The sequence below is a fragment of the Haemorhous mexicanus genome, chromosome 7 (assembly GCF_027477595.1).
Source record: "Haemorhous mexicanus isolate bHaeMex1 chromosome 7, bHaeMex1.pri, whole genome shotgun sequence".
Taxonomy (NCBI): Eukaryota; Metazoa; Chordata; class Aves; order Passeriformes; family Fringillidae; genus Haemorhous; species Haemorhous mexicanus.
In genome coordinates, this window is record NC_082347.1 from 27558400 (window position 1) to 27577392 (window position 18993).

The 18993-nt window shown below is 35.4% G+C and overlaps 1 protein-coding gene across 26 annotated transcripts in view; it reads left to right on the top strand.

Moving 5' to 3' along the window:
- The window catches only part of DNTT (DNA nucleotidylexotransferase), a 229108-nt gene that overhangs the window by 91155 nt on the left and 118960 nt on the right, over positions 1-18993 (top strand). For all 26 annotated transcript variants that reach the window (XM_059851670.1, XM_059851676.1, XM_059851675.1 and 23 more), the window contains 4 exons: positions 468-638; positions 1931-2002; positions 4714-4837; positions 5941-6073. In XM_059851670.1, the coding sequence (XP_059707653.1) occupies positions 468-638; positions 1931-2002; positions 4714-4837; positions 5941-6073 (500 nt within the window). The remainder of the gene's footprint in view (positions 1-467; positions 639-1930; positions 2003-4713; positions 4838-5940; positions 6074-18993) is intronic.

Genomic DNA, 18993 nt, shown 5'->3' on the forward strand with positions numbered 1-18993 from the left:
AAATGAGGAAAAGGAGAATTTGTTCCCTAAATTACCAAGTAGATGCACGGCTCCATGTAAAAAGGTGAAGGTGGTTTCCAGTATTGCCACAGATTCCTATTAGGTTGTGTCTGAAAATGCAGATGTTACAAGCTGATCTGCTGGATTACTTATGGTTGGGCATAATTCTAAAAATTAAGGCTCTATTTGACACTGATTTCTAAGATCCACACAGAATACAGAAGGCAAACCTCATAAAAGGTTTTCAAGCTTGGCTTTAAAATATCATTTTTATGATATCTGGAAAACTTCAAGTTGCTAGAAAATTGGTCTGCTTTTTTAAAATGAACTCTATCTTTTCAATATAGTGTAAAGAAGTAATTCTTGAACTGGCATAAAAAGTAACCTTTCTAAGGAGCATACTGAATATTTTAAGCGTTTATTAAACTTTAACTTTTTTTTTTTCCCACTACCTCCCCCTCTCCCAGGATGCCTTTGAGGTAATGGCTGAAAATTACGAGTTCAAAGAAAATGAAATATTCTGCCTGGAGTTTTTAAGGGCAGCTTCTTTGCTGAAATCTCTTCCATTTTCAGTAACCAGAATGAAAGATATACAGGGGTTGCCCTGCGTGGGAGACCAAGTCAGAGATGTCATTGAGGTAATGTACTTCTGAATCATCTGCCAATTGATTCTTTTGCAGATCAGCATTTACAGGTCGTGGAGAGGAGCACTGATACTTCTGTGTGTGTGTACAAACCTTCTGCATTTCCTGTAATAGCAATGTGCTATCTATGCTTCTAAGAATGAAATGATTTTTGGCAACCTTTTGTCATAACACAAGGCTCTGTCATGGAACCCCCACTCTTAGGAATGAGGGTAACAAGTGAATAAATACAAAGGAATAAATAGAGCAGTATCAGCTTTTTATGTAATTTCTAAGGGCTCACTCTGATTTGGATGCAACAGTTAAACTGTTAATAGTTTTGTTCATGTGACTTCTGCCCTTGGCAACATCACTTTACTCACCTGAATGCTTTATTAGAAATATAGTTTTTGTGGAAGTGCTAAATATTTTAGTACTTTAATGTTAAATCTTACCTTGCTACGTTCTAGCAAGTTATATATAGTTATAGCAGAACCTTTTAGCCAGGTGATGGATGAACTCTGCATTCCTACTGGAACTTGGAGTATTCCCTGCATTTTTCTTTAGTTCTTAGCCTTTTCAGGACCCACACCTCCAAGTGCTGCTGTTCCAGCAGGCAGCTGCTCAGGGGTCATTGCTGAGTGCTGTGCTTGGCTCTGGCTCCTCATTTCCCCATTCCACCAGTTCAGAATGCAGCCTCTGAAGTGCTTTTAGTACCTTCTGTGTGGGGACTGGGATTGCATTCGTGATCCCACAGAAAATAGGATGGTTTGTTGGGGTGCTATTGGTGGTTTTCTTTGTTAGTTTTGTTTTTAATTTTTATCAGAAAGACTAAAAGAAATGTACACCCCAGAAAAAAACGTATTTGTTCTTACAATGGTCTTGCTTTTGAGAGTAGAAAATGTAACCAGATAATGAAATCTAATTTTCAGCACCAGTCATTGATAGCTTGTGATAAATAACTGCTTTCTGGCTGTGACTTTATGAGTAAATAAGTACTGTGAAATATATTCCATGGTCCCAGTTTCTACTTCATCCTTGAGTAAATTTATGAGTAAGTAAGGACTGTGAAATTTATTCTGTCGTTCCAGTTTCTCCTTCATCCTTCAGTAATTTTCTTTCTTTAGAAGGGTTGCAGAATTTGATCCTAAGGAAATGAAACAATATGCTTGCTAGGGGTTCTCTTTATTGATTAATAAATATTGATAAAACTTGATTTTAGGTTATTTCACTAAATCTTATAATTGTAGTAAAATCTTAAAATGGATTTAAAATTTTTTTTATAAGTAATATTTTTCTTCATTTAGGAGATTATTGAAGAAGGAGAGAGCTCTAGAGTTAAAGAAGTGTTAAATGATGAGCGTTACAAGGCATTTAAGGTAAATTTTTTTGCTTCTGTTAAAAATTGCCCTCCCTTTAGGAGAACTTGAACAAAGCCATCAATGTTATTATAAAGGGATATATCGAGTACAAAGAAAGATCTTGAATAAAAAGAAAGGGAAATTGAGAAAAAGTGATAAGGAATAATGTAAAATATCTTTCTATTTTTAATTAATGTGATGTATACATAGTTGCTCTTCAGTAATGTAATGCAACTTACTCTTTGCTCTAAGTTTAATGTGATGTTTGTTTCATTTCTGCCTCAGCTGTTTATAGTTTTAAAATGACTTCATTTTATTCTGGAGTTTAGAAAATACCAGGTGAAGAAGATGACTCAGATCTATTGTAATTCTCTTTTGTGTGAGGCAGGAGGACTGGAGCTGTTTCTTCCCTAGGCACATTGTAGAGTCTTAGTCACACATCTTCATAGGTGCAGGGAATCTAAACCATGTAAGTACTGCTGTTCCCATTACTGAAATATTTATTGAATCCTCCATTGGAAACATGTAAGATGAACAAACATTTTAAAAAAAATTTATCTGCGTTTTTGATCTCTAAAAATACCCTCTGTCTTCAGAAAAATTAAAGCAGAGTAAAATAAATGGGACTGTTTAATTCTCCCTGGCATCACTCACTTTTTCTTCAGCTATTCAAAGGCTCTTTCTGACCTACAATGAAGGTATGGAAGGTGTTCAGAGACAGCAGCTGATGCCATCTCTAGCAGTATTCAAAAAGAGGTGTAAATTCACATGTATAGCAGGAATCAAGAAGCTGACTTGCTTATTAATGCATGATTGCATTACAGCATGATTGAGGAACAGCTATTAAATCTTCAGGGTTTAAGAAAATCTCTTGAAGATTAGAATAAAATCTATCAGGAGACAAAATACCTTCAAATAGGCTTTATGCCTTGTTTCACATGCAAAATTACAACAAGTTTAGGTGGCCCTACTTCTTAGATGAGCATGCATCTCAACATTTTGTCTAAATTAGTTGTACCCAGTTGTTTCCACTGTTTTTTTAAAGAGATTCTAAGAAGAATCTCATATTAGTGAATTCTTAGACTTTACTGTTTAGCATAGTCCTGGTACCTGCTGCTTCACATATCATGGCTTGAAAGATCTCTGCTGGCCCCAGGGCCATGGTTATCAAATGACTGAATGAAATTATAGTCAATGTTTTAGGTGTAGGGACATGAACTGACAGGGTCAGTTTGCTTTCTTACAGGAGTGGGTGCTACAGAGAGTGAGTTTGTGTAATTGGTTTCACCAGCTGAAGGGAAATGGGCTCCCTGTTACTTGTGCTGCACTGCTGGCTGGCAGCATCTCTAGCATCTAAAAACATGCTAAATAACAATGGATCTAAGTACAGGAAGAAAAACCCACAATTTTGGTTTTTTCCCCTAAAACTTTGGGTGCATAGAATCCTTTTTCTTTAGTTCTTTGTCTCGGTGTTAATTAAGTCTCCTAGAATAATTTAAAATCCAGTAATAGACCCTTTTGAAAATATTTCAGCACTAGCAAAAACATTAAAAGATAACAATCTAAGTATTTAAAAAATTATATCCTTTTATAAGCACCCATGATTCAGACAAAGAGTAGGTAATTTCACACATTATATACAAAGTGTAGGGCAATTCCTATTTAATATTATCAATTATTTTAATTTTTTACTTTTTTAATCTTAATTATTTCCAAGGAATGAATGTCTTCACAAAAACACAGAATAAATCTTGCATGCTTGGAATTCAGAGGTTGTAGATTCAATGGAAAAGAGCAGTTGTTCATGTCTTACACAGCTTCTCATTGAATTCCATAGAAGTACAATGCAAGGTGGAGAGCTACAGTATTGACAAACTGAACATAAAGAATGTGCTTTTAGGCAAACATGAAAGTTTTCCCTCTTCCCTCTTCATCTGAGATAGCAATCCAGTGAATAATGATTACAGTTTCTGCTTTACATCCTTTCATGGGTAATAACTTAGTGAACAACATTACTTTGTAGTAGATGGAATAATGGAATATGACCATACAAAAGTTTCTGGTAGACTGGTAGATTTTGAGGTGTTTTAGGTTGTTTTTTTGTATGTCAGTTTTTTGGTTTGTTTGGGGATGTGTGGAATTTGGTTTTTATTTGGGTTTTTTTTTGTTTGTTTGGGTTTTTTGCTTGTTTTACTTTTTTGTTTGTTTTTTTGGTTGGTTGATTAGTTGGGACTTTTTGCCTTTTGTTTTGTTTTGTTTTGAGAGCTGGTAGGGCATATAGCACAAAGCCATAATGTCAGTCAAATTCTGAAGATAAACTTGTGACATCTCTTATTCTATCTGGTCAGTGTCAGGGAATCGAGCTACCTAATGTTGCTGTTTGATTTCTATTAAGAAATGGAGTAAAAATAAAGAATACTACCCTTATTTTAAACCTTAGTTAAAAATGTACATTTTAGTAAATTACATAAAGGTGCTGGGTCTACTGCTGTGTTTTTGTTTGGATTTCATGTTAATGAGAAGTGTCCATGTATAAAACCAGTTCTCTGTTCAATGTAGTCATGCAAAAACAAGAAGCTGAATCTGTATGTTTGTATCACACTATTTGTCTTCAGTGTAGGCTTAACTCTGTCCACTGCTTTCCCTGAGAAACTTTGTTGTTGCCTACTTATTATTAATTCACTGCTCCTTTAGAAAACACCACTGAAATGTTTTTCTACTGACCTTAGCAATTTACTTCAGTCTTTGGAGTGGGAGTGAAGACATCTGAGAAATGGTACAGAATGGGCTTGCGGACTGTGGAAGAGGTAAAAGCTGACAAGACCCTGAAGCTGTCAAAAATGCAGAAAGCAGGTAAGGTGAGGAGTCATAAAAACTTGTATCTCAGTGCTCTAAGAACTTGATAACAGGGGAAGGCAAAGCTCATTTATATATCTGTTCTCTTGCTGCAGTCTTGTGAATTTTGAATTATTAGGTGAAAATATTTGGACCAGCTGAGCTCCTAATTAAAAACGATGTCATTCAAAACATAGGGATATGCATATTTTTAAATTGCTTGCACAGATACCAAATGAAATCTCTTATACACAAAACTATTAATGGTTCATTATTGCACAGAGTGTGAAAAAATTACAGTATTGGGAAAACCCAGAACTACTTTTCAGAGGAGATCTGTCTCCCTCAAGGCAGCCCTAATTTACTGATAAATCTAGACTTGCAATAAAGTACTTATAAAATTTTTTCTACAATCTAGCACATCTTTGCTTTAAAATGTTAAACGTGATCACATGAATAATCTTCCTTCCCTACGGATTTTGTGTGTATTCATTGTTTCCCTAATTAAATGAATTAATTTAAACAAAGAAATGAGTTACATTAAGGAAAACATATTCTGTAATGTCACATTAAAATAATGTAACTTTACTTTTGCATTAAATTCATCACCTCAGACTCCCTTGGATCAGATTTCTTGTATTTGTGCTCTTTTGTCCCTTTTTCTTTCACATGTCATATTCAAATGTGAAGCAAGCTGCCATACTGAGTACTTTCAACACAAGCTCTGTGATCAGAAAGAAGATAGCTGGGATATTTCCCATACTTCTGGGCTCTGTACTTGTGTAGAACACCATTATTTTGGGGAGACTGCCTTTTGAAACAGTACATCCAAAAATGCCATTGGTGGGAGGGAGCTGTTAGGGAAGTCAGAGTAATTTATAAATATTCAGGTACTAAGAAAGTGGAGCAGTTATTGTGATTGCTGCATTGACAAATTACATGGCAAATTGTAATGACAAAAATGTATACAAACTCTAAGGACAAAGATGAGGGAAGAAGGAGGCTGTCTGTGGCCTGTGATCCCTTGTTCCCACACCACCTGTGATGTGGGCCTTGGATAATGCTGTGTATATTTTTGTATTTCTGTGGAGTAATCAGCACTTTTCCCCTTTGATTTCCAGGGTTTCTCTACTATGAGGACCTTGTTAGCTGTGTGTCTAAGGCAGAAGCAGATGCAGTGAGCTTGATTGTCAAGAACACTGTGTGTACATTTCTCCCAGATGCTTTAGTTACCATAACTGGTGGTTTCAGAAGGTGAGTGAAAAAAAATGAGGTCACTTGGCTGTTTTATGCAGGTGCATAAAAAAAGATGTTTGTGTCTTGGAAAAATCAAAGAAGCTTTGTGGGAAAGTATCAGTTTGTTTTCAACATTTTTTGTGGGTTTGTTGGTTTGTTTGTGTGTTTGTTTTTTGAACAGGAGAGCAGCTATATGAGAGTCCCAGGTTCCTGGATTTTATTGCTGTAGATGGTTGGTTTTACTGCATCTCAGCTCCCAAGGCTGAGACTATTTTAAGGCCATGCTTGAAGGAAAGATACCACAGGCTTAAGGCAGTCTTGGTTTGGTTTTTTTTGGGGGGAAGATTTAACAAGATCTTAGTCTCCTGAATTTGAAATGTGCTGAGGTAGAGTTTGTAGTGTTAGAAATATACTTGGAGTAAACAGTTATTAAAATGACTATAAAGCAGTGACTAAATTAAATATATACTAACATCTGTAGAGATGGGATGATCTCAGAATTCCTTTCATGGTTGATTTTTATTACAAATAATTTTGGTCTTGCTCCCCAAAACTAAACCCAAAGCTGTTGTTCAGAAAAATACATTCTTTCAGCACTTACTTGAGAGCTTTTTTAGAGCCACTCAACAGAGTACTGAGACTGGGAATGGTCTTCAGGAGTTCTGCTTTCCTTGCTCTCTTCTCAGTCCCTCATTATGTCCTCCTTGTTCTACATGTTATGCTCTTAAACCAAAAAATGTAGTCAGTGCTAGCTATTGCTGCTGAATTTGATACTTTGTAAGACTTTGACTATATTTTAAATATAAAAGTATCTTTGAAAGATACTTATTCTCATAAAACTCAAAACATAAAATTCTGTGACTCTCATGCCTCTAAAACTGAAATTAGAGCAAAAGACAGAGGAATATTAATGAATGTATCACCTGTGTGTTTTAATATTGTAAGTCTATATAGGTCAGACTCAATTCAGTACTAAATTAAGGCCTTATATAATGTATAATTTCTACAGTACAGTGATTGTATTGAATATTTTTATCATCTTTGTCCCTTTTAATGATATTTATACTTATTCCTTGTATATCCCATATTTATTATAGGATTGTTAATAGCCTCCAGCTACATAACTTCAATAACACTGTGTGGTCAATAAGAAGCCTTAGGCTTAAGTAGGAACCCTGACCAGAGGTTTAGGAACATGATGAAATTTTAGGTACAAAATCTCAAGTGTCATCATTCTGTGAGTCTTTATTTCAGAGACATGTGGTGTCTCTCAAGAGAGTCTCTGTTTAAGGGAGTCTTTGTTTAGGAGACTCTCCCCACTGATGCAGATCAGTCAGAGACCTTGTGTTATTGCTAACTTGGATGTAATTGATTGACACATCTAGATGGGTCAGAGCCTTACAGGTTATTTACTGAAAAGTCCCAGTTTCTTCTAACGTAATGTATTCGTGAGCTTTGTTGGTAGCATAGTTTGCAAAGTTTGACCCTCACAAATCAAATCAAAGCCTTTTGTCTTGCTTATTGCTGTGGGGAGATATGATAGTCATTCTCTTTTTTATTAAGAATAAGCTTTTGTATCTCTAAATGAGTGTATCAAGGCAGAAGAGAGATTATTTAAGAATCTATTGATGCCTCCTAGTGGGTAATTCTGTATACTAATTACGTGCCTTTAACTGTACAAGAATATATTGAAGTATAGCTTTCAATATGTCAGTCCTAATGGTATTTTACCAGCCCATGGAAAATAAATGCTGCAGAGTAGGATTTGCAGATAACTTGATGGATTGAGATACCTCTTTCAGGCACCTCTATTTTAATTGCAGAGTTGCAATAGGGTTGAGACTACATCTGTTCTTTTTTTCCCGTCTCCAGTAGTGGAAATGCTCTTCAGCAAGATGTTTGTGGAAGCTTAGTAGTTCACAGTTTTCAATTAAAAAATTATATTTTGTTCCTTACATCATTATAGAAATATTTTAATAAAATAGGCAAGCTGTATCATTTAAACAATTCCCTCATTCTACACCCTGTACACTGCTGACATAAGAAGAAAAATAGCTCACGATTGCCCTTAATGATATACTGATTCCCCAGGATCCAGATTTGCCTTGCTTTGTATTCCTGTTTCATAGCTTGGAAAGAAATTAACAGTTGATTGTTTTCCTCCAGATTTTTGATTGGAGAGTTGAAAGTCAGGAGTCTCATAAACCTTACTATGCAGACCTGGATGAATCAAAACAAGCAGAACTTCCATAGAGAGCTACAGCTATGGAGATTCAATAGAGATGAAAGATGAAAGTAGAGATGAAAGTTACATTCTTTTCCCTAAATCTATTACATACACACATGGATGGATATAGTTATTGTGTTATTAGATATTTTCCTTTAAATTCCTGAAATGTCAAGAAATCAGATGAGGTAGAAATTCTTTAAATCAAAATTAAGAAGGATAGTACAAAGGTAAAGTAACTAATAGGTTTTGTTTTGTTTTATTTTAAATCCCAGCAAACTTGTTAATGGGCTTTTCTTTGGATTGATTAATCTTTCACCGCTAAGCTTTTGCATGGCTTGTTTTCCTAGTCTTGTAAAAAATAAAAGAATCATGATGGCAACCCTTCATATCTTTCTAATTTGAAATAATTCAGGAGCAGAAATTAGTAAATTAATGAAGTCTAGATAAATTTCTCCCTCATTGCTTTCCTACAGGAACACTTCACTAACTGCTGTAAAACATTTCTTGAGTTTCAGTGGGTATAGTTTCAATTGAGATGTTGGGAGAGTTTGTCTTTTTTTCTTTTTCTGTCAGCCTTTTCCAATACTTATCTGGGTCATTTTGAAACAGAAATTGCAACACTGGAATGCATGGAAATACAGAAATAGAGCAATTGTAGTTATAAAATAAATCACACCTACATGGTGTGGAAGGTATTTCATTTTCTATTCAGGTAAGGTGTCAGGGAGGGTGACTGCAGAGAAGGAAAAATCAAAGATGCTGATAGTGCAATATAAATCATGCCATGGACAACGTTATTAGCCTGAATTTGCCGTGCAAAGTCTGTTTGAATTGGCATGGTGTTGCTTTCAGTGCTCAGCCTTTTTTATTTTGAGATTTAAGCTAATGAGACCAATTCTGAGGTGGGGAATAGCACCTCATAGGTTACACAAGACCCTGAGGGTGAAGTATCCCTTCCTACATAAACAGAGGCCCTGGGATGGGGAGAAGAAACCCCATATTCTAATAAGCAACATCCCTGATAAATAATGCACTTGTCCCAGCTATATCCAAGGCAGGAGTGTAGTTTAGGCTAATGTGTGTTATCACTTTCAAATGAGTTAAACTGTGGACCTGACAACTTTTTTTTTTCCTGTGGATATTAAAAGAGTAATTTTATTCCATGAAGAGAATTAAGGAGATTTCTGTAGTAATGGCATTAATTCATTTTGTGGATATCACTGCGTGTTGCAGAATATTTTATTCCTGTTAGCAGTATGTTCATGCCATTAATAGTAATATTAGCATTGTTGTAGGGTCATTAATAATGACAAGTAGAAAAATAACTTCAGAGTAAGTTTCATGGCACTGAACTGGAGGGGTTTTCCCTTTCTTCCTCTAGTTCCATATTAGTAAATAGCTTCAGAGCAATTTCAAGGAAAGGTTGCCATGCACTGGAGCATTTTGATAGTCTGTAAGATCCTGGGTTTTAGCTAACTTGATTTAGCTGCTCATACTTGGTTTTGCCCCAAGATAAGATCTAAATTGGAGGTTTCATAAGAGATTGGAGGAAGCACTATATCCTATATGTAATTTATGGTTTCAGTCTCTTTACTGGTTGTTCATATCTCAATACATTTATCCACAGCCTCCAAATTTGGCTGGAGAAGTTCAGAAAAGGATCTGGAATAAGAATTACATAAAGTGATAAGAATATTTTATATATATATATATATATATATAAGAACTGCATTTTCAGAATGGTTTTCTGTGTGCTCTGTCCATATGATTCACAAATAATTTACAAATTAGGGTTCAGTTTTATTGTGCTTGATGTAACACAGTTGTGGTTAGCTCTGCAGCAGTAGAGTTGTTTCTCCATGATGCATCATCCACAGGCACTTATTTTTTTAAAAATTATTTAGAGATCTTCTTAGTATTAATATTTCACTCCTCACTTTCTCAGATATTTAGTTAGACACACTCTTGATGGCTTCTCCTACCTTAGCCTTTAGAGAAAGTGAAATAGACTAAGGAGAGGCTTTGTTTTGGGTAATTTTTCATATTGCAGCTCTGAAGAAGCTGTTCAAGTGTCTTGGGCATTGCATCATGAAGAATAACTAGTGTATCTTGTCTTTTTTTATCTTTATGAGAGGTTAATTTTTCCATGCTGTATCAGTCTTCAAGGAAGTTTTATTCCCAGTCTCTCTTATTGTTAATTTTGTCCTAACATGAACCTGAGTGTAGATCCCTATCTCCTTGCTTGAATTTTTTACTATCTTTTGGAAATGAGGATTTGATACTCTGTAACATTTGTAGATAAGAATTTTTAATAGAAAAGCAATGAAGAGAGCAAAGGACAGGGTAACTGTGTTTGTCAGGCACCACTGCCATACTTTTACTTAGACTTTGGATATTACAATGCAAAAAATTCTTTCCTGTGTGCAGTGACATTTCCTACAAGGCAAAGGAATGCATAAAGTAATGACACGGGACAGGACTCTGCTCTTTCCTCTTCTGTACCAAGAAAATAATTTAAAGATATCTCTTCTTTCAGCCTTGGAGATAAGGTGAAATAGCTGAGACAAAGAAACACTTTGAGAGATTATTTTACAGGTTCATGCAGTGATAAATAACCAAGGTTTTTGTGGCACCTTCATTTCAGAAATAAGACTTCTATATAGCATGTGGAATCACATTTATCTAGCTGTGCTGGCACATGCTCATAAAGGAGACACTGTGAGATTGAATGTCTGAAGAATATTACACTTTCCAAACTTTGGCATATACACAAGGCTTTGTGCTTTATTTAATCAAGCTTGTCATGTGGATTCTGGCTGAAGTTCTTGATAAATCACAGAACATCTGATCACAAGTTCTGATCCAGATAAAAAGCTCCATTTGACCTTTTGATATTGCATATTACTAATAACAGTATTCTTTTGGAGGTTGTAAATGTTCTGCAATGAGGTAAGAATTCCTGACATAACACCAGATTTTTTCAGGAAATGTATTTGAAGTCCTGTTATACAAATTATTTTCTTTCTCCTCAGATCTAGGATTAAAATACTGCAAGGACTTCCTTGCTAAATTAATAGAATTAATTTTGCAAAAGACTCTTGCAGTAAGATTTTAGGCAAACTCCTAAGCAGAGATTGCTTATTCTACTTATACTTTGGTTTTTTTCACTCTGAAACACAAACTGTGGTAAGAGAAGATATAAACCATATCCAGGTACTCAAGTCCAAATACTGTAGTATTTGTTCCCATTTTTCTACTGCTGTTAAAAGAAGTAGATTTTTTTTTATATGCTGGTATTTAATTTTTTTCCAAGGAGAAATCTGCTATAAAGGAGCTGTGAGGCAAGCTGCTTGCTGAACATTCAAGCTGATACGGTAGTTTGCACACACTCAAATTTAAGCAGATCCTGGAATAATCTAGCAATTATTCCAGTAACAGACTGGAGAGGCTGCTTGGCTATCATTCATGAGCACAGCCTTTCCTCTGATAAACTGTAGCCAACTTTGGATAAGAGTTTTAACCTGGAGATGTTCTAATCTGATCTGGCTGGTTTTAAAGCTTAGTAAAACAGCTTTGCCTTCCCAAACTCCCAAGGATTAGAAATGTTTGAACTCGAGGTATTGATACACTGCAAGTAAAAATATTCTCTGGCGAGAGTTAGAAGCACTGCAACTGTGAAAGAACAAGGATCATCACAAGTTTCTGCTTTTAATTTTTTGTAATCCATTAAAAATTAAGTTGGGAAAGGAGAAAATCAAATTAATGACTAGCCAAGTCAATTTAAAAGATAATCTATTGGAGTAATTCAGATACTTCCTTTTGTCATTAGAGCTTTGATTATTTTCCCAGTCATTTCATCTATTATTAGCCATAATGAATCATGAAGTAGAAACTGATGAATAAGGTATTTGGGAGTCATAGACAAAAAGAACTTTGTAAGAACCCATGAAACTTAATAAAATTGTGCACTCAGCAGGGCATATACTTTGAAAGTCTTTCCAAAACTTGTTGATTCAGTTTTTTACATGCCCTACACTACTTGACCCTTTCCTACTTTCACAGACTTTTTAGCTCATTAGAAGGATGCTGTTTTGCTACGTGCCTCTCTTATCTTTAAAACTAGTTCAATTGGTGGGTCAAGCATAGAGCTGGAAATGGAGGTGGCTGATTTCTGCAAAGCCAGAAGTTTTACACTCTGTATGTAGAAAACTCCCTGCCTTAGTCTTACAGTGTCTATGATCCCCCTTTACCTTCTGGAATGCATTTTTAAGAGCTTTACAGTGTTTAGTGTTTTCTGTTTCCTATCAGGCCTGATGGTGACTGCTAGTAAGTAAGCCAGAGCAATACAAATGATGTTATAAAGCAAGATATGAAATCTCAGACTGTGTTATTTTGGGACTGTTAAACAAAGTCTCTTGTATTGGTGTTTTCTTTTTAAACTAAATTGGAAAAAATGAGACTAAAAACCAAAAACTAGGGGTTTCTATGTCATTGTCAGGCAGCCAGTCTGGAATTCTAGTTATGGTACATGATCAGATTTGTTACCATTTTAATCTAGATAAAATTTAAATTTGAAACTGATGAAAGTTTTTAAAGTTACTGCATTGATGGATGCTTTGTGCTATTAACAATATTTGTCATTACAGTGTATAGGGAATATTGGAGTGGGATTTTCAAACTGCAAAGGCAAACGTGTGGTGACAAAGCAGCATATTGCAGGTACACTACTAAAAGAAGACAGGGCATTGTATCAAAAATAGATAATTTCTTTCCACATCTTCATGTCATGTTCATTTGATATCCAAATGAATTGAATGTTAAATGAAAAGCAAAGTGAGCAATTGCTAGAATAGAAGACAGTTTATATCTGAAGGAAGAACAGAATGACAGCTAATAATGTTATTTGAGCAATTTTTCTCTTTTTGCTTTTTTTTCCTGATTTGCCCTGGAAGGTCTCTTTCAATCATTTTTGCTATGTAAGGGTCAGCCATTTGGCACTTCTAAGTTTCTAAACTATATGGAAATGTTTTTAGAATGCTTGCCACTGCATAAAACAAAAACATTAATGGCTTCACAAAGTCAAATTAAATTTTAATGGCCATGGTTTAATTTTTCTTTCAGCCCATTCACATCCTTTAAGCAGCATTAAATGTGATTCAGTTGTCTTCTAATATCACAGATGACCTGAACAGCCTTTTCAATTAGACTTTTAGATGAAGCAGGTTTGATACATTCTAAATAAATAAAGATCTCTTTTTATTGGTTAAATGCTGATATTCACAGCTCATTTAATCCCTTTATAGGGATGCAATGTCAAAAGAAGAATCCTTTTTTTTGTGCAATGCTAGTGATAATGTGCAGGGATGAGACAAAAAAATTCACATCTTTGTTTTGTCAGTGAATGGAAATTAAGCAAGAGTAACTCAAAAAAATCTATTTAAAACTTTAGGAAAGATGCATGACTGAGAAGTGATGAAAATTTTTTGACAAGGAGTCACACATTAAAAGCATTTTATGAAATGGTGTGAAGAATAATCAGTTAACAATGCACATTCCCCTCAGAAATTCACTCTGACATCTTACAAATAATCTTATACCTAAGCAGTAGATGTCCAATGTTTTTTAAATTGGTTCAGTCTGTACTAATGTAAAATGTTTTAATTTAATTTAGTGTTTACAACATAGTATGCCTTTTACATACACAAAAAGTGATAGAAATTATTAGAAATCTACCATGGTTTGTTCAAAAGCATCTTTGATGTTTCCATAATTCTGTTTGATGTTTGTTCTCATTTTTGGATGAGTGTCTCAAGACCTTCACTTTGTAACAGAGATGACTCACTGTGAGAAAACCTGCCCTGTGAATGAGGGCAGGCAAGAGGAAAGGGGGTTCTGGGTTTACTGCTCAGTGTGGGACCCAAGAAAAGCCATCTGGGGCATCTGGTGTGCAGGAAGCTGGGCTGAGTGATTTGCACTGGCTGGGTTTCCTTCCCAGTGATTTTGCTTATCAAAACACAAGAGAATGCTGCTGTCATTAGCTAGAGTAGATTTCAGCACTGAGTTCAGTTTGGCCATTTTGGTAGCTTGTGTGAGTGTCAGATGGTAACTAACAGCTAACTTGCCTTCTCCTGATGTGAAGTCCCAGCTCTGAAAGAAACACCAGTCTCTCCTGACGGCTGGCTCATTAGACCCACCTAAGTGGAGAGGAGCAGTGACAGCTGTCAGTACCAATTACAGCACCACCAGCTCCAAACTGCAGTGCCTTCTGCAGTGCCACTCCTAAAGATAATATATCATTAGAATTCCAAAAATGTAAAACTGATTTTGCATTATTTACACAATTTTCTGCACAAGTTTTGCCAAAGTGAATGTTTTGAAAAGTTATAAGAGGAGTATGACACAATTATTTATAGTCCTGCTTTATCAATGAATGTACTTAATAATGCATATTCTACTGACCATTCCCACTTTAAAAGGTTAGCAATAAAAATGGTTGTGGTTTTTATTATGCTAGGTTAACTGAAAAGTATTAATTCATCATTTTAGAACAATTAGCAGATGCAGTGGTGGTTACTATTTGCATTATGGAAATGAAACATGTAATTGCTAAGTTCTGGTATGACTTACCTTCAAACCACTGCTCTGGTGTTTTGAAGGGGAAATGCTTTGCCCTTCCTTGAACACAATTCTTCCAATATACAAGTACATTATTTTCAGTGAGCATAAAACATGTATTAAATAAATTCAGAAAAGGTCTTCTGCACAGGACCCAGGCACTGTTGCTGAGACAGTCTGAATAGGACACCGCATTATTAAAAAAAAAAGTCACATCAAGTCTGACCACCCCAGGTATTATTATAACACATAGTCTGGGGCTGAGGCAGGAAGGCAGGTTGCATGATACAGAGCATGTACTAAAATTGATTTATCAGTATAATTTAATAAGCTGGAAAACCTGCTTCCTGCATTAGGGGTGAACTGTTGCTCTTTGCATGTTCTTGTAGTTTGGGACTAGATTAGTGTGATAAGGCATGGGGGAATAAAAGCTCTTATGATTAAAAGGGAAGCTGTACAAATAATTGGTACCTAACATTAACATGTCCAGAGATGTCTTCACAGACTGAAAGAGCATCCTTTTCAAACTCTGTAGAAAGAAGGACAAGCAGTTCTTTATGATAAAAACTTGTGCAAGATCAGTGATGGTAACTGTAGGGCTTTTTGTAGTAGAGTCATGTTCTATCAGCTGCAATGAATTTGAGGTGTATAAGATAGGGCTCAAGCAGTTTGCCAGACTTGTTCTTTCTTGTGCTACTGAGATGAGGTATATTGCATAGGGAATATGATAAAGGGAGAATATGAATAAGTAATTTCTACTAAGTTTTGAATTTTATTGTGTGCTTCATAAGGCATAAGACAGTCTAAATTCTGTGAAGGTTTGATTCATTCTTTGTGGAATTTTATCTTAGTGGCTTTTCAGTCATGTTTGGGTTGTTTTTTGTTTGGTTTGGATTTTCTTTTTAGTTGTAGAGGATAGGAGAATTTGTATATTGCTGTTTGGGAATAGGTATTGCAAGCCAAAACGTACCAACAGGGTTATGGAGCAGCTGTCTGCCCAGAGATGAAGTTAGTGAATGAAGTGAATCATACATCTATGTTTAGGGTTACTTCTAACATATCTACCAAAATATTTATGACTATTGTTTGTTTTCTGTGAAAATGTTCAATTCTCAATGAAGAACTGTGCAGAAATGTAATTATTTTCCTGGTAGGCGTTATAATTCAAAAGGTGTTTTTCTTTAGCAAAATGAATTTTCTAGTTAGAATTTCTCTCTCATGATTAGCCTCAGTTATAGAAATTTCATATTGATGTAGTGTCATTTCATCTAAAGACAAGGGTATATGCATCTGGAAGAGATAGTCAGAGGTAGGGAAACCTCTGTGAAGCATCACAATGCCTTTGCAAGATCACTGAAATATTTTAATTGAGCTTTTAGACAATAAATTGAATTGACAACTTGTATTAAAAGATTTCTGTCTCATTTATTTTCAACTGTCCACCTAAATCCTTTTACTTTTACTCATTTTCTTGGCCAGTTCTACTAAATCCTCTCTGTGAATAATAGATTGAGTGATTGAACAGAGAATACACAATCAACTATAATTATCACTCAGAATTTGTAGCAAAACCAAATGTTTCAAGTCATTAGTGAGGGTTTTTTTAAAAAATGTTTGCATTTTTTGCCTTTTACATGGCTATTATGGTGAGGCATCATATTTTGAAGTACTTCTCTGAAGAGTGACAATAATTGGAGAGTCTCTTATAAACATTTGACATGAATTCAGCTAATACCATGCAGAGTTTTCTGAAATGCTCAGCTGGTGAATTTAAATGGATCCATTTTAATACTTAGGCCAAGAAGCATGTTCAAGTATAATATTTAAAATATACTACTTGAAAAGTATTTTCCATATATGGATGAGCACCTAAGTATCTTACAAGTTGTCTCGCAAATAAATAGCTCTAAAATAAAATATATTCATGATACTATATAAAACTGGTAAGTAAAAAAAATCTTCTAAAAGTTATAGAGCATTAGGTACAAGGAGGACTTTTAAGATAGTGGAATATACTAAGGGAAAGATGAGGAAGCAAAATTTAAAAAAGACAGGAGATTTCAGATAAAGTAGTAAGATAAAAGAGAAACATAAAGCACAAGAGGTCAAATCAAAGCTATACATGGCTCTGATGAGATGGAGATGCCTAGTTTGATAGATAGTCCTTTTCCTTACATGTTATCTATAAAAGAGTTCCATTGGGGTTCACTTGCTAGGAAGAGGAGCCTTACAAAATCGAGGCCACTCAAGGTGGGAATGGAATGAAGAGAAACAGAACAATTAGAGACACTAAGAGACATGCAGAAGCAAGTGACATTCTTTCTGAAGGAAAACCATCAGAACTCTGCATAAAGGGCAGTTGGAACAAAACTCTGGCAGCAGTCTTAGGCTAACTTCCCAGCAGCAGAGTCAGCTGTAAGGTAGCATTAATAGGCCGAGAATAGGGCTTGGCTATGATTAAGAGGCTTAATTAATGTGCCAAGACAGACAGAATAGTGCTAATGAAGCTTAGCCAGCTTTCTGTTAGGCATATCTAGGTGCACCAGGAAACAAGTGTCTATTTCTTGTTTTGTTGCACACAATGGTACTTCAGCATCTCTTACCTATGAGCTGCAGTGCCTGTGCCTAAGTGATTCAGGACAGAAATAGAAATTATTTTATACATTTTGTCTTGTCTGCAGTCCTTCTTGGATGTGTGTTATTTTCTCTGAGAAGTTTCTGATGCCTCAATGTTTTTGAGTGTATTTCTTACTATTAATATGCTTTACTCATAAGTGTCTCAGGGAATCTGTGTCAGAGATGAAGTTCTGAGAAATTTGCATTGTCTTAGTGAGCAGTTACTGTGACAAACAGTAGTGTTCTGTGGTTCACCATGTGCAAAAGAGTTCCTCAGGTTCAGATGCCACATGGTTCAGAGACTGCAGAAGCAAATACCTGATGTTTAGAGTCAAGAGATCAAAAATCAGTTTTAATTATGCTACGTATTGCTCTTTGTAATTTTTTCCATAGTTTTATACCCAGGAAACTGACTTGAAAACAGGACATTTAGAGCAGAGTTTACTTATTGCTGATAGACTCTTTAGCAGGAGTCAAAGTTGATTCTAGAATAGTTAGTTGCTGTAAAGATGGTTGACAGTGCAAGTTAAGAATGATGTTTCCTATCAGATAATCACGAGAAAAGCTGCAAACATCGGTGACCTTGCAACTAGGGGATACATTTTGCAGATCCCTGTGAGCAAGAGTAGCCACAACATTTTAATTAAGTGTGATGTGATCCTGCTAGTGGTGTGGTGACATGATAACAAGGAGGTAGCTGCTGGTTAAATTTCTTTTTTGTTACAATATGACTCAGACAGGATATTTTCTACATGTCAGATAACAGGAAAAGTCTGAAAAGGTTTACACTAAATCATGTCTGAGAGGCATAAATTAAAAGATATAGTCAGAATTTGTCCTTTTAGTTGCTTTCAATTTGGAAGTGGTGGAATATATTGTGGATTGTTGCTGTACAGTGGGAGAGGTAGATGGAAATGTTTCAGGCAATCTTTTTGAAGAATGGAAAGTCAGCATTAAATAGCAGCAAAATCGAATATGATAGACTTGGTTACAATCATCTGCTATGAAAGCAGTTCTATCATACTGCTAGGGCCTATCCTGGAAAGCAAAAACCCAAACCCATTAAAGCCTTGTGGATTACTTCTCAAATATGTACTTATAAACTCATGCTGGTTCATAAAATAATGAACTTACATCCTTTATCTTGTGCTACTGATCAAGGATGGCAGAATATTTTCCTTTTATGTTGGCATATCTTACTGCTAGACACTGGTCTAGTGGATAAACCCAAGAAACACACCTGATTATTTGGTCCTGTTGCAATGGTTAATGTGTCCAGTTGCAGCTAATTTGTTTACCTTAGTGATAGCATCCTCATTGGATATGATATCCAATGGGGATGTTATATATTTGATCTAATACCCTTATTTCATTTATGAATTGTCTTGGTGCTGTTATAGTATGCATTTGTATCACTACAGTAGAAGGTACTACATCCACACTTAGCCAATGTGGATTTGACCCTCATCATTCTTAT